This window comes from Salmo salar, chromosome ssa15 (genome assembly GCF_905237065.1).
Source record: "Salmo salar chromosome ssa15, Ssal_v3.1, whole genome shotgun sequence".
Classification (NCBI taxonomy): domain Eukaryota; kingdom Metazoa; phylum Chordata; class Actinopteri; order Salmoniformes; family Salmonidae; genus Salmo; species Salmo salar.
Window position 1 is genome coordinate 25,102,149 of NC_059456.1, and position 22,876 is coordinate 25,125,024.

At 47.5% G+C, this 22,876-nt stretch overlaps 1 protein-coding gene across 4 annotated transcripts in view; it reads right to left on the reverse strand.

Annotated features, from left to right (window-relative positions):
• cdc42bpb (CDC42 binding protein kinase beta (DMPK-like)) overlaps positions 1–22,876 on the reverse strand; it is a 144,702-nt gene that overhangs the window by 80,369 nt on the left and 41,457 nt on the right. For all 4 annotated transcript variants that reach the window (XM_014143792.2, XM_014143795.2, XM_014143793.2 and 1 more), the window contains exons 3-5: positions 8,346–8,429; positions 723–818; positions 483–631 (exon numbers count right to left, since the gene is read on the reverse strand). In XM_014143792.2, coding sequence (XP_013999267.1) covers positions 483–631; positions 723–818; positions 8,346–8,429 — 329 coding nt within the window. The remainder of the gene's footprint in view (positions 1–482; positions 632–722; positions 819–8,345; positions 8,430–22,876) is intronic.

Below are 22,876 nucleotides of genomic sequence, written 5' to 3' on the forward strand. Positions count from 1 at the left end.
TGTGATACAGTGAATTATAAGTGAAATAATCTGTCTGTAAACAATTCTTGAAAAAATGACTTGTGTCATGCAAAGTAGATGTCCTAACCGACTTGCCAAAACTATAGTTTGTTAACAAGAAATTTGTGGAGTGGTTGAAAAACGAGTTTTAATGACTCCAACCTAAGTGTATGTAAAATTCTGACTTCAACTGTATATGTTGAAGAGGGTGGGGCTTAAGCTGCACCCGTCTCACCCCCTGGCTCTGTGGAAAGAAGTGTTTTTTGCCAAATTTAACCTCACACTTGTTGTCTACATGGATTATATAATGTCGTATGTTTTTCCCCCAATACCACTTTCCATCAATTTGTATAGCAGACCCTCATGCCAAATTGAATCGAAAGCTTTTCTGAAATCAACAAAGCATGAGAAGACTTTGCCTTTGTTTGTCAATTAGGTTGTGCAGGGTGAGTTCTCACCTCACTCACCTCACTCACCCTTACCTGTGGACGTAGTGTTGTTGGTGTATAGAGTGGATGGCCAGCACCATCTCAGCCACATAGAACTTGGACATGTCCTCTGGGAGACGGTCCTCGAACTTACTGAGCAGGGTCAAGAGGTCACCGCCCACATAGTAGTCCATCACCAGGTACTGCAGAGACAGGGTTATACTGTGGGTTATACTGTGTACACACACCCACACACAGAGTATACACAAGAGTGTGTGCGTGTAAAGCTGTTACCAGGAAGTTGTCGTCCTGGAAGGCATAGTGTAGGGTTGTGATCCACTGGCAGTCTCCGTTCACCAGAACATTCCTCTCCTCGCGGAAACACGCCGTCTGAGGGGCAAACAATGGTATCAACTATAACATACTCCCCCACACACACAGGCTACAACCTCAATACACACACACTCTCAGTAAAAAACACTTTTTAAAAAAAAGGTCAATTTCATTCAGGTTACATTGAACTTAGAATTCTTGATAAATCACCAAAAACAACATCTTTGTCCCTCCTCATCTCAGTCACTGGTTTGCCGTACCCTTAATCTCACTCCAGTAGTCTGTCCCTGGCATACAAACCATCATTCATAGTCCCCCCCCCTCGCAACCTCTCACTCACGCTCCCTATTAGATGACAAGACTGACGTCATGTTTGAAAACTGGACTAGCGGTATGTTGCTGTTTGCTACTCCCAACTGATTTCAGGAATCCTCCAACCAGTATTTCCGAAAAATCTGGAAACTTTGGGAAAGCTTCCAGAAATGTTGCAACCCTACTTGGAATGTGTCTAAAAAGACTCAGCATTTATAATTCCCTACTCTGTAAATTTAGTCCATATTATCAAAATAGTTCACCAAATCATTTACGTTAAATGCCAACATTGTAAAGCAAAAGTTGCAGCAAACATTTTTATATTTTATGGGAAGGTACTACCTAAACTAAGAACTCAGTGGCCTTGTGGTTTAAGTATGGAAGGTTGGGAGTTTGATCCCCGGGACGAGTCATACCAAAGACTGTAAAAATGGCACCTGATGAGTCTTTGCTTGGCACTCAGCGTTAAGGAGATAAATTGGGGAGGTGAGGTCCAGGAGGTGTACTTGTACATCAAGCTGCCACCCGCTACAGAAACAAGAGCCATTCCAGCTCGCACAAGCCAATGATCGTACAAGGTTACTTACAGTGCATTCGGAGAGTATTCAGACCCCTTGACTTTTTCTACACTTCATTACGTAACAGCCTTATTCTAAAATTGATTCAATTGTTGTTTTTCCCCACATCAAGCCACACACAACACCCAATAATGACAAGGCAAAAACAGGTAAATTTTTTTACAGATTTATTCAAATATAACTGAAATATCACATTTATTCAGACCCTTTACTCAGTACTTTGTTGAAGCACCTTTGGCAGCAATTACAGCCTCGAGTCCTCTTGGGTATAACGCTACAAGCTTGGCACACCTGCATTTGGAGAGTTTCTCTCATTCTTCTCTGCAGATCCTCTCAAGCTCCATCAGGTTGGAAGGGGAGCATCGCTGCACAGCTATTTTCAGGTCTCTCCAGAGATGTTTGAACAGGTTCAAGTCCGGGCTCTGGCTGGGCCCTCAAGGACATCGAGACTTATCCCGAAGCCACTCCTGCAATGTCTTGGCTGTGTGCTTAGGGTTGTTGTCATGTTGGAAGGTGAACCTTCACCCCAGTCTGAGTTCCTGAGCTCTTTGGAGCAGGTATTCATCAAGGATTTCTTTGTACTTTGCCCCATTCATCTTTTCCTCGATCCTGACTAGTCTCCCAGTCCCTGTGGCTGAAAAACATCCCCACAGCATGATGCTGCCTCCACCAAGCTTTACGGTAGGGACGGTGCCAGGGTTCTTCCAGACGTGAAGCTTGGCATTCAGGTCAAAGAATTCAATCTTGGTTTCATCAGACCAGAGAATTTTGTTTCTCATGTTCTTAGTCCTTTAGGTGCCTTCTGGCAAACTCCAAGCAGGCTGTCATGTGTCTTTTACTGAGGAGTGGCTTCTGGCTGGTCTCTCTACCATAAAGGCCTGATTGGTGGACTGCTGCAGAGATGGTTGTCCTTCTGGAAGGTTCTCACATCTCCACAGAGGAGCTCTGGAGCTCTGTCAGACTGACCATCGGGTTCTTGGTGAAGTCACTGACCAAGGCCCTTCTCCCCCGATTACTCTGTTTGGCCAGGCGGGGCCAGCTCTAGGAAGAGCCTTGGTGGTTCCAAACTTCTTCCATTTCAGAATGATTGAGGCTACTGTGTTCTTGGGGTCCTTCAATGCTGCAGACATTTGTTGGTACCCTTCCCCAGATCTGTGCCTCGACACAATCCTGTCTCAGAGCTCTATGGGCAATTCCTTCGACCTCATGGCTTGGTTTTTACTCTGACATGCACTGTCAACTGTGGGACCTTATAAACAGGTGTGTGCCTTTCCAAATCATGCCCAATCAATTTCATTTACCACAGGTGGATTCCAAACAAGTTGTAGAATCAAAGATAATCAATGGAAACAGGATGCACCCGAGCTCAATTTCGAGTCTCATAGCCAAGGGTCTGAAAATGTATGTTGTTTTCTTTTGTCGCTTTGCCATATTTTGTGTAGATTGATGAGGATGTTTTATTTATTTAATGCATTTTAGAATAAGGCTGTAACGTAACAAAATATGGAAAAAGTGAAGGGGTCTGAATACTTTCCGAACGCACTGTAGTTTACTACCTGAACTTGACCAATAAGAAAACAGATTTTAGTTTTCCATTGCAAAACATTTTGCTACAGTCTGCCATACTGAACACGTCCCTGGTGTTTCTACCTTCACTTTTCCTTAGTTTTATTTGCTGTGGAACAGAAATGTTTAATAGCTTTATTAAATATATTTCTTTATTCCCCCTTGTAAACTAACTTTGAACAGGTTCAGATGCATACTATGCTCTATCCCTAGATTTACAAAAACTAAAAAAAACTATTGGGAAATGGGCATACTCACAACATATTGTTGTGACAGTATATTTACCATCTACGATCTAAATACCAATTTATTTACCTCTCCATCTAGCTGTTCATCTATAGAGACTGAACATTCCTCCTCCGCTGCTGGTTGGAATGCCATGCTGCAGTGCTGTATGTAACAGTAGAGTCTAGTCCAGGGGTACTCAACTACTATTGGAGAAGGTCCAGTGACACAAATTTCCTAGGTGGCAAAGGTCCGGATGGATTTCATCCTTTATCGGCGTTGTGGTACAGCATAGTAACAAACAGTCGTCTACGACTTAGGAAACATGTTATATAAAATGTACATTCAAATATACTGCTCAAAAGAATAAAGGGAACACTTAAACAACACATCCTAGATCTGAATGAAATAAATAATCTTATTAAATACTTTTGTCTTTACATAGTTGAATGTGCTGACAACAAAATCACACAAAAATAATCAATGGAAATCCAATTTATCAACCCATGGAGGTCTGGATTTGGAGTCACACTCAAAATTAAAGTGGAAAACCACACTACAGGCTGATCCAACTTTGATGTAATGTCCTTAAAACAAGTCAAAATGAGGCTCAGCAGTGTGTATGGCCTCCACGTGCCTGTATGACCTCCCTACAATGCCTGGGCATGCTCCTGATGAGGTGGCGGATGGTCTCCTGAGGGATCTCCTCCCAGACCTGGACTAAAGCATCCGCCAACTCCTGGACAGTCTGTGGTGCAACGTGGCGTTGGTGGATGGAGCGAGACATGATGTCCCATATGTGCTCAATTGGATTCAGGTCTGGGGAACATAGTTTGTCTTGCATTAGGAGGAACCCAGGGCCAACCGCACCAGCATATGGTCTCACAAGGGGTCTGAGGATCTCATCTCGGTACCTAATGGCAATCAGGCTACCTCTGGCGAGCACATGGAGGGCTGTGCGGCCCCCCAAAGAAATGCGACCCCACACCATGACTGACCCACCGCCAAACCGGTCATGCTGGAGGATGTTGCAGGCAGCAGAACGTTCTCCACGGCGTCTCCAGACTCTGTCACGTCTGTCACATGTGTTTAGTGTGAACCTGCTTTCATCTGTGAAAAGCACAGGGCGCCGGTGGCTAATTTGCCATTCTTGGTGTTCTCTGGCAAATGCCAAACGTCCTGCACGGTGTTGGGCTGTAAGCACAACCCCCACCTGTGGACGTCGGGCCCTCATACCATCCTCATGGAGTCTGTTTCTGACCGTTTGAGCAGACACATGCACATTTGTGGCCTGCTGGAGGTCATTTTGCAGGGCTCTGGCAGTGCTTCTCCTGCTCCTCCTTGCACAAAGGCGGAGGTAGCGGTCCTGCTGCTGGGTTGTTGTCCTCCTACGGCCTCCTCCACGTCTCCTGATGTACTGGCCTGTCTCCTGGTAGCGCCTCCATGCTCTGGACACTACGCTGACAGACACAGCAAACCTTCTTGCCACAGCTCGCATTGATGTGCCATCCTGGATGAGCTGCACTACCTGAGCCACTTGTGTGGGTTGTAGACTCCGTCTCATGCTACCACTAGAGTGAAAGCACCGCCAGCATTCAAGTGACCAAAACATCAGCCAGGAAGCATAGGAACTGAGAAGTGGTCTGTGGTCCCCACCTGCAGAACCACTCCTTTATTGGGGGTGTCTTGCTAATTGCCTATAATTTCCACCTGTTGTCTATTCCATTTGCACAACAGCATGTGAAATTTATTGTCAATCAGTGTTGCTTCCTAAGTGGACAGTTTGATTTCACAGAAGTGTGATTGACTTGGAGTTACATTGTGTTGTTTAAGTGTTCCCTTTATTTTTTTGAGCAGTGTATATTAAATGAGACTAAGAATTTTAATTATTTACAACTTCTTGAATGTAAACACATGCAACATTGCATCAACATGGCAGAAGAACAAAAGTGGTTGCATGATTGTTTATGCAAAAAGTGCACTGTGAACAACTGTACATGGGTCATGATTTTTTACATTTTTAATAAAATAACGTTTACTTGAGAACAAAGGAGAGATGAACAGAAATAATAATCTGAATGCCCAGAACGTCACTGTGGGCCGTGCAACATCCATGTATCAGTCACTGTGGGCCGTGCAACATCCATGTATCAGTCACTGTGGGCCGTGCAACATCCATGTATCAGTCACTGTGGGCCGTGCAATATTCATGTATCTGACCTTGCCCTGCATTAATGACCCCTCTTTTACACTGCTGCTACTCTGTTTATTATCTATGCATAGTAACTTTAACTCTCCCTACATTTACATATTACCTCGACTAACTGGTGCCCCCACACATTGACTCTGTACCGGTACCCCCTGTATATAGCCTCACTATTGTTATTTTACTGCTGCTCTTTAATTATTTGCTACTTTTCTATTTTTACATAACACTTATTTTTCTTTAAACTGCATTGTTGGTTATGTGTTTGTAAGTAAGCATTTCACTCTAAGGTCTACAGCTGTTGTATTCGGCGCAGGTGACAATTAACATTTGAATTGATTTCATGAGAGAAATGACAGAAATTAGTGTTTTCCAAAAACCCAGGCTGTCCTCAGTGAAGAATCCATTGCACGTTGTTGGGCTATCAGGGAATTGATAAGGACTTTGGTGGACCTCTCATATTGGGATTTTAGTTGGTTAATCTTGTTTGTTCTCACCTCAGTGTTGAGGGGATATGTCCGATTGAATTTACTATATCTGGTGTCAAAATTGCACTTTTCACGAGAGCTACGAACACCCTGCATATCAGGCACATTGGTTTTGTGCTAGTTGCGGGGAGAATTAATAAATACTGTTCCATTGACTCGTCTTTGAACATAGTTTTCAGAGTCAACTTTTTTTTAAAAACATTTTAACAAGCCATATTAACAAAGATACTGGTAACTAAGCTCCTATCTGTAATATTTACAGTTGAAACCACGGTCAAATCTTTGTTTCTTTCTGTCTGCTTGTCCCAAGGTTCCGCGGAGGATATTTGGATTAATGTGATTGGGTAAGTTAATGTGATTGGTGCTGCGTTAAAGGGGCCGCTGCGCCCGGTTGATTATTTAAAAGCTGTCTAAAAATAATGTATTGACTTTAATATAACAAAATGCAATGTTGTCGGGTCCGGAATGACCCTTCTCTGGGTCCGGACCAAGACTGCAATCCGCCAGTTGAGTTTGGCTGGTCGAGCTATCCGTCTGTCCGTCCGTCTGTCTATACATCTATCCATTCATCTTTAAAGACTGCTTTCCTCCTCCGCTGCTGGTTGGAATGCCATGCTGCAGGCAGTGCTGTGTGTACAGTAGAGTCGTAAACGCCTCCCCTCTGTACTGCCCAGGCTGCACACACACTGAGGGATTGTGGGATGGGGATTACTGACCATTACTGACAAAAGCTCTGGCGACGCGGCGTGCCAGGCCTCAGGCCACTGTCAGAGCCCATTGGGCTAAAACTAGGTCAAGAGGTAGAGAACAGCATAATAAAAGAAGATGGCCGTCCTGCCCTGCAGTCAGTCAGTCAGTCTCCACTCTCCAGCTAGAATACCGGTGTACGGTAAACTAAACGTTTCCCCTATATGCTGATCTTGGATCTGCTTCTCCTCCAATACAAATCTTAACCATTACCGGGGAAAATGCAAAACTGACCCAAGATCAGCATCTAGGAGAAAATTCACACAACACCAGAATATCTCCAGAGGCTGACCAGGACTAGGTTCAGCTCAATTTCCTTCATCACAGGTCTAGGATCAGTTGTTTAGGATCAATCCTAACCTTAAGCATTTCAGGGATGAATTAACATGTGACCCTGGGTCATTGGTTAGGGGCAGCGTTGCGGACTATACTAAGGGGCAGTAGTATTATACTAAAGCCAATCCTCTAAGGGTAGTCCGCGGTACCGTGAAACCCATTTCCCTTCAAAACAGTTGCAAGGGATGCAACAAAATAAAACTGATTCCCACAAAGTGCCCAGGTTTTTCAGAAATACAGGTTGGAGGATTCCCGGAACAACAAGCAGGGAATAACCAGCGAGGGAAACCTTCCTGGAACCAGGAGCAGGGAATAACCAGTGAGGGAAACCTTCCTGGAACCAGGAGCAGGGAATAACCAGCGAGGGAAACCTTCCTGGAACCAGGAGCAGGGAATAACCAGCGAGGGAAACCTTCCTGGAACCAGGAGCAGGGAATAACCAGCGAGGGAAACCTTCCTGGAACCAGGAGCAGGGAATAACCAGCGAGGGAAACCTTCCTGGAACCAGGAGCAGGGAATAACCAGCGAGGGAAACCTTCCTGGAACAACAGGAGCAGGGAATAACCAGCGAGGGAAACCTTCCTGGAACCAGGAGCAGGGAATAACCAGCGAGGGAAACCTTCCTGGAACCAGGAGCAGGGAATAACCAGCGAGGGAAACCTTCCTGGAACCAGGAGCAGGGAATAACCAGCGAGGGAAACCTTCCTGGAACCAGGAGCAGGGAATAACCAGCGAGGGAAACCTTCCTGGAACCAGGAGCAGGGAATTAAAATCATCCAACCAGGATTTGAAAAAAATAAAAAAAAATAATAATCTTTGGAACGTCGGGAACGTTTCTGGAACTATGCCTAACCGGGGAATTTGGTCTGGGCTGTATTTAGGTACGTAGGAAATCTCATGAGTGGATAGGTGATCGTGCACGTCTGGGTGAGCGTGGCTGACAACCATTGTCGACCATGCAAATGAAGCCTTGAGCACTTTTTGGCAGCAAAGTCAGACGGGTATGGTTCTTCTCTACGGCATAGAAATAGAACATCCAACCTTGACTTGAGCAGGAGTGTACGCTCTAGAATTTATATTTCTTTGTGTGAAATGGTAGATTCTACAGTCGCATTATGATCCTTACCTCGGCTCTCTTCAACATCTCCCACTTGTTCAGGATCTTCATGGCGTACACGCGTTCCGTATTTTTCATCTTCACCACCGCAACCTAGAGGGAGAGGGATGGAGGGTGAGATGAAAAAAGGGAGAGGAAGGAGAAAGGGAGAAAGAGATGGGGAGAGAGATGGAGGGGGGAGAGATTATTACACAATTAAAATGCAGCGTAATTAAGAGAGCTGGGAATTGCGGACTTTTCCTTATTGATGTTTCCATCCCCCTCCTACTAGCCTAGTTACTGTAAGCCCGCAGCAGTCTCCCCTAGGACCCGCTGCTTTCTATGATAGTGGATATGTCTCACTTAGCACCTAGTCAAAAGTATAGGGTGCCTTTTGAGACGCAGGCAGTGCTGTGATCCTTAACCCTCATGTACATACATCAACATCCAGCATGTATTGGGTGAATACAGGCTTGTGTTCATTAGTTACCAAACGGAAGAAACCAGACTGAAAAAGGAAGGGACTTAACATTAAGTAGACTGTGTAATAAGAAACACTCATTTTGGGTTTTCGTTGCAAAACATTAAAATAAAAAAGTGTGCAGTTGCGTGCCCTAATGAACATGACCCTCTGTTCCCCCTAGATTATTTTCCAGGCGGGGTGCAATTACGCCTCAAATCAACATCCAAAATGTTGAAGTCAAATAATTTTAGATGGGGGGGGGGCAGAGCTTATTGGGAGAGCCCACCGCCCTACTTGAACAACGGTAGGGGAAACACTGTAGTACGCTGGTTTGTGATTCTGGTCGGTAAAATAGTTCTGGGCCTAGACATGTATATGAGAGCCGTCACTGAGCTATGATTATAATGCATTATAAAGTAAGGCTTTTAGATGCACATTCAAAACCGTACACGTATTTCTTAGAGGCCAAATACAGCTAAGCCAGCAGTAACGGTGCTTCAGACACACCCCAGGACAGGGCTTAGTGAAAGGGATAATCCACCCAAAACCACTCATTCCTATAATTTACTGTGAAATACCACTAATATGTGAGAACAATACTGCCCTACCAAGCAAAAAAGGCAGTAACTGCTCATAGCGTGGAACTGAGAAAAACTGCTTTTATTTACCTTGGTTTCACAGTAACTTTAAGCAGTACCTGCTAACATGACCACCATTTTCTCCAAAACACAATAGAGGCAGGATACTTGTACATGATTAAGCATGTATTTAATGAAGCAAAAATGACTAACTAATTTTCAACCAAATGAGCAGTTACTGCCTTTTTGCTTGGTAGGGAACAAATGTTTCATTTTGACTTATAATACGGTTGGTAGCAAATCGACAACGCAATGCTTTCTCTATGGGCTGGCTGGCTGGCTAGCAAACGTAGCTACACACAATAATACCAAAGTCAATATCAGCATGTGAAGTAGCAACTTAGTGCAGTTGGTTTAGGAGATTTTAGAGCTATCCTTTTAGGAGTCTACAATCTCACCATGTTGAACATGCAGCTCGATGTGCCTCGCAGAGTGGAGGTATGCAACTGCACCATGCAACTGCACCATGCAACTGCACCCTGGACTGAAGAGGCAGACATTTCTCAAAAGGTAGGAATACCGCAAAAAATATGATCAATGGCTCAATCGTGAGAAGTCAACGTCCCGCATTATGACGTCAGCCAGTATTGTAATCTGACATGTATGATAGACGTTTTCACCATCTAAAAGTCATATTCCTATGAACTTCCAGTGTAGTGAGAGAGACTACACAGTGCTACGTGATACCGGACGAATTTCTGCCTGCACCAACGGATATAGCTCCGATACACGTGAAATGACCCAGGAATCGATAGAACATTACTCAGAGATGCACAAAAACAAATCTAACATTCAAAATGGGTGAATCTTTCCTTTAATGAGAAAATATTTTCCAGGGCAACTGAGGCACTAATACATAATACGGCAAAGGATCACATGTGTGTTTGTGTTTGCTGAACCTTGGCTTACTCCACGCCACAAGTGACATGGGGTGTGTATACCCAAGTGAACTGCCAGAGAGGAGGTGCGTCAGAGGGACATACCTGACTGGATTGGAGGCCGGTATGCTGCCTAAGCAGGCCAGGAGACCAGACAATCACACACACACACACACACACGGGCAGGCACACACACACACACACACACACACGGGCAGGCAGACATACACACACACACGGGCAGGCAGACACACACACGGGCGGGCAGGCAGACACACACACGGGCAGGCAGACATACACACACCAGGGCAGATACACAGGCGCACACACAAAAATCCCACACTTGTGCAGAGAGAGGGACAGAGAGACCCCCATCCACCACACACACACAATATTTCCCATCTCCAGACCTGTGTTCAAATATTACTGGAAATATTTTCAAATATTTTATCTGTGCTTGATTGAGCGTGCCTGGCTTAATGAACCAATAGAGAGAAGGGGGAAAAAAAGTGGCAAAACTGACCAATCTGGCAGACTCAAAGACTTCAAATGTTATTTTAACCCAGATCTGTCTCACAATAACAGCAAGATACCACACAGCCAGTAGTCAGTCAATGTAAACAGATCAAAACCCCACAGCCAGTAGTCAGTCAATGTAAACAGATCAAAACCCCATAGCCAGTAGTCAGTCAATGTAGACAGATCAAAACCCCACAGCCAGTAGTCAGTCAATGTAAACAGATCAAAACCCCACAGTCAGTAGTCAGTCAATGTAAACAGATCAAAACCCCACAGCCAGTAGTCAGTCAATGTAAACAGATCAAAACCCCACAGCCAGTAGTCAGTCAATGTAGACAGATCAAAACCCCACAGCCAGTAGTCAGTCAATGTAAACAGATCAAAACCCCACAGCCACTAGTCAGTCAATGTAAACAGATCAAAACCCCACAGCCAGTAGTCAGTCAATGTAAACAGATCAAAACCCCACAGCCAGTAGTCAGTCAATGTAAACAGATCAAAACCCCACAGCCAGTAGTCAGTCAATGTAAACAGATCAAAACCCCACAGCCAGTAGTCAGTCAATGTAAACAGATCAAAACCCCACAGCCAGTAGTCAGTCAATGTAAACAGATCAAAACCCCACAGCCAGTAGTCAGTCAATGTAAACAGATCAAAACCCCACAGCCAGTAGTCAGTCAATGTAAACAGATCAAAACCCCACAGCCAGTAGTCAGTCAATGTAAACAGATCAAAACCCCACAGCCAGTAGTCAGTCAATGTAAACAGATCAAAACCCCACAGCCAGTAGTCAGTCAATGTAAACAGATCAAAACCCCACAGCCAGTAGTCAGTCAATGTAAACAGATCAAAACCCCACAGCCAGTAGTCAGTCAATGTAAACAGATCAAAACCCCACAGCCAGTAGTCAGTCAATGTAAACAGATCAAAACCCCACAGCCAGTAGTCAGTCAATGTAAACAGATCAAAACCCCACAGCCAGTAGTCAGTCAATGTAAACAGATCAAAACCCCACAGCCAGTAGTCAGTCAATGTAAACAGATCAAAACCCCACAGCCAGTAGTCAGTCAATGTAGACAGATCAAAACCCCACAGCCAGTAGTCAGTCAATGTAAACAGATCAAAACCCCACAGCCAGTAGTCAGTCAATGTAAAACAGATCAGATAAGAAGCGGAGAGGAAAGAGAGGACAGAACATACATTCACACAAACATAAACAAACACAGAGTACATGATATACTAACTAGCAAACACACAATCAGGTTAGGCTACAACACAGGGACATATAGACATAGGTTGTATACACTGAGTGTATACAGGACTGGTTAGAACACAGTGATAAACCAAACTGCGCACTCTATCACTCCTCCCGACCACACCAGATACCTGACCTCTGATCTAGAAAAACAAACCCAACCCATGGTGCTCTGAATCCTTATCCCCCCCCCCTGTCCTATTTCCTCCTCTCCTTTTTTAGACACAGATTTAGAAGGAGGCAGTCAGGCTGACCTGATTCTACAGCAGGAGGGAGATGGTGGGAGGCGTGCGACGGCAGGGCCTCACACACACACACACACACACATCACTGGAGCTCTTTGACATTTTGCCGAGAGCTTGTCAAGCGCACACACCCCCACACAGCCACCGTGGACATGGTCACACTTCCAGGGTACATCGCGTATTCAAAAGATTCAGGATTTAACTCCTATATGGAAGGACATGCGTCGCTACATATCCAGAGAGAAAAGCTGTGTGTGTGTTGAGATCAAGGAGTAAGAGACTTGACAAGGGCCTTTCAATACATTCTAATAGAATTCGCATCAAGTCCCTCAATGATTGACTGGGTGGAAGCTGAGGGGAGCGGAGAGCTTCCATTGGGTCTGCTGTCTATGATTGACTGGGTGGAAGCTGAGGGGAGCGGAGGGTCTGATGCCCGGGTTACTAATTGACTAGAGGGTACAGAATCCCTCTGTGCCCTCCAGCTATAGGGCTGGAGGTGTGGAGTATTTGGGTACGAGGTTCTCTCCTCTGTTAGTAGCAGCAGCAGCCCTGTCGGTGAATGTGCGCGCGTGTGGTGGGGCGGAAAGTATTCAGATGCCTTAACTTTTTGTTACGTTAGAGCCTTATTCTAAAACGGATTAAATCCTTTTTTCCACCTCATCAATCTACACACAATACCCCATAATTACAAAGAGAAAACATGTAAAAATGGAAATAATACATTTACGTAAGTATTCAGACCGTTTACTCAGTACTTTGTTGAAGCACCTTTGGCAGCAATTACAGCCTCAAGTATTCTTGGGTGTGACGCCATGAGCTTGGCACACCTGCATTTGGGGACTTTCTCCCATTCTTCTCAGCAGATACTCTCAAGCTCTGTCAGGTTGGATGGGGAGCGTCGTTCCACAGCTATTTCCTGGTCATCAAGAGATGTTCGATCGAGTCCAGGCTCTGGCTGGTCCACTCAAGGACATTCAGAGACTTGTCCCAAAGCCACTTCTGCGTTGTCTTGGCTGTGTGCCCCAGTCTGAGGTCCTGAGTGCTCTGGAGCAGGTTTTTATCAAGAATCTTTCTACACTTTGCGCCGTTCATCTTTCCCGCAATCCTGACTAGTATCCATCAGGTTCTTGGTCACCTCCCTGACCAAGGCCCTTCTCTCACGACTGGTCAGTTTGGCCGGGCAGCCAGCTCTCCGAAGAGTGTTGGTGATTCCAAACTTCTTCCATTTAAGAATAATGGAGGCCACTGTGTTCTTGGGGACCTTCAATGCTGCAGAAATGTGTTGGTAGCAGATCTGTGCCGACACAATCCTGTCGCCTCTGAGCTCTACAGACAATTCCTTCAACCTCATGGCTTGGTTTTTGCTCTGACATGCACTGTCAACTGTGGGACCTCATATAGACAGGTATGTGCCTTTCCAAATCATGTCCAATCAATTGAATTTACCACAGCTGGATTCCAATCAAGTTGTAGAAACATCTCAAGGATGATCAATGGAAACAGGACACACCTGAGCTCAATTTCGAGTCCCATAGCAAAGGGTCTGAATACTTATGTAAATAAGTTCTGTTTTTTTTTTATCTGTACTTTACAAATTTTTATTTTTGACAACTTTTACTTCACTACATTCCTCAAGAGAATACTGTACTTTTTACTCCATACATTTTCCCTGACACCTAAAAGTACTCGTTACATTTTGAATGCTTAGCAGGACAGGAAAATGGTCCAATTCACACATTTGTCAAGAGGACATCCCTGGTCATCGACTGCCTCTAAACTGGAGGACTCACTAAACACAAATGCTTTGTTTGTAAATTAATATCTAAGTGTTGGAGTGTGCCCCTGGCTATCCGTAAATAAAATAAAATGGTGCCGTCTGGTTTGCTTAATATAAGGAATTTGAAATGATTTATACTTTTTCTTTTGATACTTAAGACTTTTACTGAAGTAGTATTTTACTGGGTGATTTTCACTTTTACTTGAGTCATTTTCTATTAAAGTATCTTTAATTTTACTCAAGTATGACAATTGTTTACTTTTTCCACCACTACAATTGAGTGCAGGAAAGGCAGAAATGATAAATGTGCTGAAATTTGTTGTTTTGGTTGAATTGAACAGTCTAAAAAAATCAGAATGGAGAAAGACTCATTGAAATCACTGAGAATGTGTGTTACCCCTAGGATCACTCCCTACTCATAAAGCCCCCTGGGATCCCTCCCTACTCATAAAGCACCCTGGGATCACTCCCTACTCATAAAGCACCCTGGGATCACTCCCTACTCATAAAGCACCCTGGGATCACTCCCTACTCATAAAGCACCCTGGGATCCCTCCCTACTCATAAATCACCCTGGGATCCCTCCCTACTCATAAAGCACCCTGGGATCACTCCCTACTCATAAAGCACCCTGGGATCACTCCCTACTCATAAATCACCCTGGGATCACTCCCTACTCATAAAGCACCCTGGGATCACTCCCTACTCATAAAGCACCCTGGGATCACTCCCTACTCATAAAGCACCCTGGGATCACTCCCTACTCATAAAGCACCCTGGGATCACTCCCTACTCATAAAGCACCCTGGGATCACTCCCTACTCATAAAGCACCCTGGGATCACTCCCTACTCATAAAGCACCCTGGGATCCCTCCCTACTCATAAAGCACCCTGGGATCCCTCCCTACGCATAAAGCACCCTGGGATCCCTCCCTACTCATAAAGCACCCTGGGATCACTCCCTACTCATAAAGCACCCTGGGATCCCTCCCTACTCATAAAGCACCCTGGGATCCCTCCCTACTCATAAAGAACCCTGGGATCCCTCCCTACGCATAAAGCACCCTGGGATCCCTCCCTACGCATAAAGCACCCTGGGATCCCTCCCTACTCATAAAGCACCCTGGGATCCCTCCCTACTCATAAAGCACCCTGGGATCCCTCCCTACTCATAAAGCACCCTGGGATCCCTCCCTAATCATAAAGCACCCTGGGATCCCTCCCTAATCATAAAGCACCCTGGGATCCCTCCCTACTCATAAAGCACCCTGGGATCACTCCCTACTCATAAAGCACCCTGGGATCCCTCCCTACTCATAAAGCACCCTGGGATCCCTCCCTACTCATAAAGCACCCTGGGATCACTCCCTACTCATAAAGCACCCTGGGATCCCTCCCTACTCATAAAGCACCCTGGGATCCCTCCCTACTCATAAAGCACCCTGGGATCCCTCCCCTAGTCATAAAGCACCCTGGGATCCCTCCCTACTCATAAAGCACCCTGGGATCCCTCCCTACTCATAAAGCACCCTGGGATCCCTCCCTACTCATAAAGCACCCTGGGAACACTCACTACTCATAAAGCAAATGTAGAACTTTTATTATTTAAAAACAAAAAATACCGTCATACCGGCCAAAAAATGTTAAATAACGTGATGTAATATTTTGGCCATATCGCCCAGCCCGTCTCGTGTCAGTCTCGTATCTCGCAAAGGGTAATGCGATAGATCAAAAGTAGTTTGGCTACAATGTGCTGTCTAAACATTAGAAAATATTACGTTATTAACATCAGCCACTTGAACCACACTTCTGCCTCAAAATAAATCTGAATTAATTAATCTAAACTAGAACTAATGTTTTTCTGTTGAGGAAGTCTTAGTCCCACCATTTTACATCTAGCTAAGGATTTGTGTGTTTCATGGGGCAGTATTTCTAAAGTTACGCACAAAAGCTAGCAGAAATGTATCCAACATTCAGCTTGCTAGCTGAGCCAGTAACTGAAACGATGCTGACTAACTAGCTACCTACTTAGCTAGTGCTGCACACACACACACACACACACACACACAATAGTGAATGCTTCCAAACTAAAGCTAGCTAGTAAGCTAATGTAGTAGTGCTATTGCTATAACATTACTATGAGTTTTCATGAAGCAGCTGTTTTTCTGCGAGTCATTGCGGTAGCCTCCCGAGTCAGCCGCTGTACTCAGCTGACAACGATACCAACTTACACGTTTGCGATAGGAGAAACAAGCCAATACACGGAGAGATTTCTGATAACAGTTCCTCCTAACTTTAGGGCTGCATATCGACAACTTCAGGGCAAGGTTTCCGTTAGCTGGTAATCGCTTGCTTTTTGCCGATAAAATAAATGAAAAGCCAACAAATAAAATTGTAGCTGGACAAATTATCCGGGGCTGCCCTGCTGCTGTGGAGAGCGAGAAAGCCTTGGCCTAGGCTACTGTTGATTGCGAAGATGGGAGAGGCCTTTTTCATTGAAGTAAAAGGAAAGTTGGAGAGTATGTCCATAGTGAAAATCCTATAAGACACGGCTCCAGACTGCGACCCTTTGACTTGGCTGTACAGTTGCATCGGTGTGGGCTGCACGTTCATTCACCTCAATAGGAGGCTAACACCATGATTTGGTCAAACAGTAAAGTACATTATCCTCATGATTCCTGTATTAAAAGTGTCTGCATGCCTGCCCCTGTTTCGCTAGGGCCTGGGAGAAAACAGCTCTGGGAGAAAGAAAAGTGTTCTGATTGTATAACATTTTAAAATCTGGTAAAACACAGCTATCGATCTGTTGTCACAGACGTAGAGAGGATGTTCTCAGTTTTCTGTAGGTATACTTTTTAATTTCTCAACTATCAGTTATGAGCTCAATAACAACTATTTAACAAAGATGTCTGGATATGACTAAGATACGGAGAGATATAGACCGTTCAAAACATTTTGTTAAGGTTTAAACCAGTTTGCAGTGTTTTGTTTTATTCTGTTCCAACTGTAATGTTGCGTTTGCCGCAATATAATATCTTGCTCGTATCTTCCCTATAAACAATGGCTTGACTTACTTTTTATATTACACTAATAAAGTTTAAACTTTTGTGAAGGTTTGGTGTCGCTATTAACCTATTACACTGGCGAGACAACTGACTCAGAAAAGGTTTTAGTCTATAATATCTAGCAATATAATGCTTATCTTCATAAAACATATTTGAATTTAAAATGAACCTCCTTATGTACGCCTATATCTGTATAGCAGACGCAGTAGCCTATCAAACAAATATAAAGAAATTCATGTCGGTGTCGTGGCTCAATATTACTACAATACAGTGGACGCCTAAGCTTTTAGGCCTATGCATGCAATGCCCTGATGTATTTAGTGCTCAAACCTCCGACAGCTGAACCGTGAGGTGGTCAATATACCTAGTTTACCTCATGGGTTATACACCCAATGCATAAGAATGACTGTTATATTTCTCAAAATGTCAGATAGATTAAAATCTTCCCAGTCACGTGTCCTGTGGCAAATTTTTCTGAAGGAAAACCTGCTTCAAAACAGGCTTAGTAAGCTTTTAATATCTGTTAAAAGGTAGTGTTAGCTAACTAACTTTAGCTATGTCAGTTAGCAAAAGATGCTCATCAAATCACTGCGTTGTCGACCGACGTCCTTGCACACAGTGCATGTAATAGCCATTACTTGTTTTTTTTATTTTCTCTCAATTGCAAACTATTAAAATCAGTCAAAGTTTTTCATAATTTTGCTAGTTATTCTGCCTATTTCATGGAGGGTTTTATGAGAGCGCAGTGATATAAAAAGGACCGAGCTCTGCGTAGGAGTGACACCATCTGATGTAAGAGTGGTCGGTGCCACTAACTGTTATGCGTTGATAAACTCATAAATGAACAAAACTCACAAATTTGAGCCAAGATGGTAACATGGTGAAATGTGACAGCTAGTAACGTTTTCAGACACACTCTTCCGTCCATCTCACTTCACCTTCTCCTCCCTCTACCGTCCATCACACGTCACCTTCTCCCCCTCTACCGTCCATCACACTTCACCTTCTCCCCCCCTCTACCGTCCATCTCACGTCACCTTCTCCCCCCTCTACCGTCCATCACACGTCACCTTCTCCCCCTCTACCGTCCATCACACGTCACCTTCTCCCCCCTCTACCGTCCGTCACACGTCACCTTCTCCCCCCTCTACCGTCCATCACACTTCACCTTCTCCCCCTCTACCGTCCATCACACGTCACCTTCTCCCCCCTCTACCGTCCATCACACTTCACCTTCTCCCCCCCCTCTACCGTGCATCACACGTCACCTTCTCCCCCTCTACCGTCCATCACACGTCACCTTCTCCCCCTCTACCGTCCATCACACGTCACCTTCTCTCCCCTCTACCCTCCATCACACTTCACCTTCTCCCCCCTCTACCGTCCATCTCACGTCACCTTCTCCCCCTCTACCGTCCATCACACGTCACCTTCTCCCCCTCTACCGTCCATCACACGTCACCTTCTCCCCCTCTACCGTCCATCACACGTCACCTTCTCCCCCTCTACCGTCCATCACACTTCACCTTCTCCCCCCTCTACCGTCCATCACACGTCACCTTCTCCCCCCTCTACCGTCCATCACACTTCACCTTCTCCCCCCTCTACCGTCCATCACACGTCACCTTCTCCCCCTCTACCGTCCATCACACGTCACCTCCTCCCCCCTCTACCGTCCATCACACGTCACCTTCTCCCCCTCTACCGTCCATCACACTTCACCTTCTCCCCCCTCTACCGTCCATCACACTTCACCTTCTCCCCCCTCTACCGGTCCATCACACGTCACCTTCTCCCCCCTCTACCGTCCATCACCGTCACCTTCTCCCCCTCTACCGTCCATCACACTTCACCTTCTCCCCCCTCTACCGTCCATCACACTTCACCTTCTCCCCCTCTACCGTCCATCACACTTCACCTTCTCCCCCTCTACCGTCCATCACACGTCACCTTCTCCCCCCTCTACCGTCCATCACACTTCACCTTCTCCCCCTCTACCGTCCATCACACTTCACCTTCTCCCCCCTCTACCGTCCATCACACTTCACCTTCTCCCCCTCTACCGTCCATCACACGTCACCTTTCACCCCCCTCTACCGTCCATCACACGTCACCTTCTCCCCCCTCTACCGTCCATCACACTTCACCTTCTCCCCCTCTACCGTCCATCACACTTCACCTTCTCCCCCTCTACCGTCCATCACACTTCACCTTCTCCCCCTCTACCGTCCATCACACGTCACTTTCTCCCCCCTCTACCGTCCATCACACGTCACCTTCTCCCCCTCTACCGTCCATCACACGTCACCTTCTCCCCCCCTCTACCGTCCATCGCACGTCACCTTCTCCCCCCTCTACCGTCCATCGCACTTCACCTTCTCCCCCTCTACCGTCCATCGCACTTCACCTTCTCCCCCTCTACCGTCCATCGCACGTCACCTTCTCCCCCCTCTACCGTCCATCGCACTTCACCTTCTCCCCTCTACCGTCCATCGCACTTCACCTTCTCCCCCTCTACCGGTCCATCGCACTTCACCTTCTCCCCCTCTACCGTCCATCGCACTTCACCTTCTCCCCCTCTACCGTCCATCGCACTTCACCTTCTCCCCCTCTACCGTCCATCGCACTTCACCTTCTCCCCCTCTACCGTCCATCGCACGTCACCTTCTCCCCCTCTACCGTCCATCGCACGTCACCTTCTCCCCCGCTACCGTCCATCTCACGTCACCTTCTCCCCCCTCTACCGTCCATCGCACGTCACCTTCACCCCCTCTACCGTCCATCTCACGTCACCTTCTCCCCCCTCTACCGTCCATCACCGCGTCACCTTCACCCCCTCTACCGTCCATCACACGTCACCTTCACCCCCTCTACCGTCCATCACACGTCACCTTCTCCCCCTCTACCGTCCATCACACGTCACCTTCTCCCCCCTCTACCGTCCATCACACGTCACCTTCTCCCCCTCTACCGTCCATCACACTTCACCTTCTCCCCCTCTACCGTCCATCACACTTCACCTTCTCCCCCTCTACCGTCCATCACACTTCACCTTTCTCCCCCCTCTACCGTCCATCACACTTCACCTTCTCCCCCTCTACCGTCCATCACACGTCACCTTCTCCCCCCTCTACCGTCCATCACACGTCACCTTCTCCCCCCTCTACCGTCCATCACACGTCACCTTCTCCCCCCTCTACCGTCCATCACACGTCACCTTCTCCCCCCTCTACCGTCCATCACACGTCACCTTCTCCCCCTCTACCGTCCATCACACTTCACCTTCTCCCCCTCTACCGTCCATCACACTTCACCTTCTCCCCCTCTACCGTCCATCACACGTCACCTTCTCCCCTCTACCGTCCATCACACGTCACCTTCTCCCCCTCTACCGTCCATCACACGTCACCTTCTCCCCCCTCTACCGTCCATCACACTTCACCTTCTCCCCCTCTACCGTCCATCACACGTCACCTTCTCCCCCCCTCTACCGTCCATCACACGTCACCTTCACCCCCCCTCTACCGTCCATCACACGTCACCTTCTCCCCCTCTACCGTCCATCACACTTCACCTTCTCCCCTCTACCGTCCATCACACTTCACCTTCTCCCCCTCTACCGTCCATCACACGTCACCTTCTCCCCCTCTACCGTCCATCACACTTCACCTTCTCCCCTCTACCGTCCATCACACGTCACCTTCTCCCCACTCTACCGTCCATCACACGTCACCTTCTCCCCCTCTACCGTCCATCGCACTTCACCTTCTCCCCCTCTACCGTCCATCGCACGTCACCTTCTCCCCCCTCTACCGGTCCATCGCACGTCACCTTCTCCCCCTCTACCGTCCATCGCACGTCACCTTCTCCCCCCTCTACCGTCCATCGCACGTCACCTTCTCCCCCTCTACCGTCCATCACACGTCACCTTCTCCCCCTCTACCGTCCATCGCACTTCACCTTCTCCCCCTCTACCGTCCATCGCACGTCACCTTCTCCCCCCTCTACCGTCCATCGCACGTCACCTTCTCCCCCTCTACCGGTCCATCGCACTTCACCTTCTCCCCCTCTACCGTCCATCGCACTTCACCTTCTCCCCCCTACTGCGTCCATCTCACGTCACCTTCTCCCCCTCTACCGTCCATCGCACTTCACCTTCTCCCCCTCTACCGTCCATCGCACGTCACCTTCTCCCCCTCTACCGTCCATCGCACTTCACCTTCTCCCCCTCTACGGTCCATCGCACTTCACCTTCTCCCCTCTACCGTCCATCGCACTTCACCTTCTCCCCCTCTACCGTCCATCGCACTTCACCTTCTCCCCCTCTACCGTCCATCGCACGTCACCTTCTCCCCCCTCTACCGTCCATCGCACTTCACCTTCTCCCCCTCTACCGTTCATCGCACGTCACCTTCTCCCCCTCTACCGTCCATCGCACTTCACCTTCTCCCCCTCTACCGTCCATCGCACTTCACCTTCTCCCCCTCTACCGTCCATCGCACGTCACCTTCTCCCCCTCTACCGTCCATCGCACTTCACCTTCTCCCCCTCTACCGTCCATCGCACTTCACCTTCTCCCCCTCTACCGTCCATCGCACTTCACCTTCTCCCCCTCTACCGTTCATCGCACGTCACCTTCTCCCCCTCTACCGTTCATCGCACGTCACCTTCTCCCCCTCTACCGTCCATCGCACTTCACCTTCTCCCCCTCTACCGTCCATCGCACTTCACCTTCTCCCCCTCTACCGTCCATCGCACTTCACCTTCTCCCCTCTACCGTCCATCGCACGTCACCTTCTCCCCCCTCTACCGTCCATCGCACTTCACCTTCTCCCCCGCTACCGTCCATCTCACGTCACCTTCTCCCCCCTCTACCGTCCATCACACGTCACCTTCACCCCCCTCTACCGCCCATCACACGTCACCTTCACCCCCTCTACCGCCCATCTCACGTCACCTTCTCCCCCCTCTACCGCCCATCACACTTCACCTTCTCCCCCCTCTACCGTCCATCACACGTCACCTTCTCCCCCCTCTACCGTCCATCACACGTCACCTTCTCCCCCCTCTACCGTCCATCACACGTCACCTTCTCCCCCTCTACCGTCCATCTCACGTCACCTTCTCCCCCTCTACCGTCCATCACACGTCACCTTCACCCCCTCTACCGTCCATCACACGTCACCTTCACCCCCTCTACCGTCCATCACACGTCACCTTCACCCCCCTCTACCGTCCATCACACGTCACCTTCTCCCCCTCTACCGTCCATCACACGTCACCTTCTCCCCCCTCTACCGTCCATCACACGTCACCTTCTCCCCCCCTCTACCGTCCATCACACGTCACCTTCTCCCCCTCTACCGTCCATCTCCGTCACCTTCTCCCCCTCTACCGTCCATCACACGTCACCTCCTCCCCCTCTACCGTCCATCACACGTCACCTCCTCCCCCCTCTACCGTCCATCACACGTCACCTTCTCCCCCCTCTACCGTCCATCACACGTCACCTTCTCCCCCTCTACCCTCCATCACACGTCACCTTCTCCCCCCTCTACCCTCCATCACACGTCACCTTCTCCCCCTCTACCCTCCATCACACGTCACCTTCTCCCCCCTCTACCGTCCATCACACGTCACCTTCTCCCCCCCTCTACCCTCCATCACACGTCACCTTCTCCCCCCTCTACCGTCCATCACACGTCACCTTCTCCCCCTCT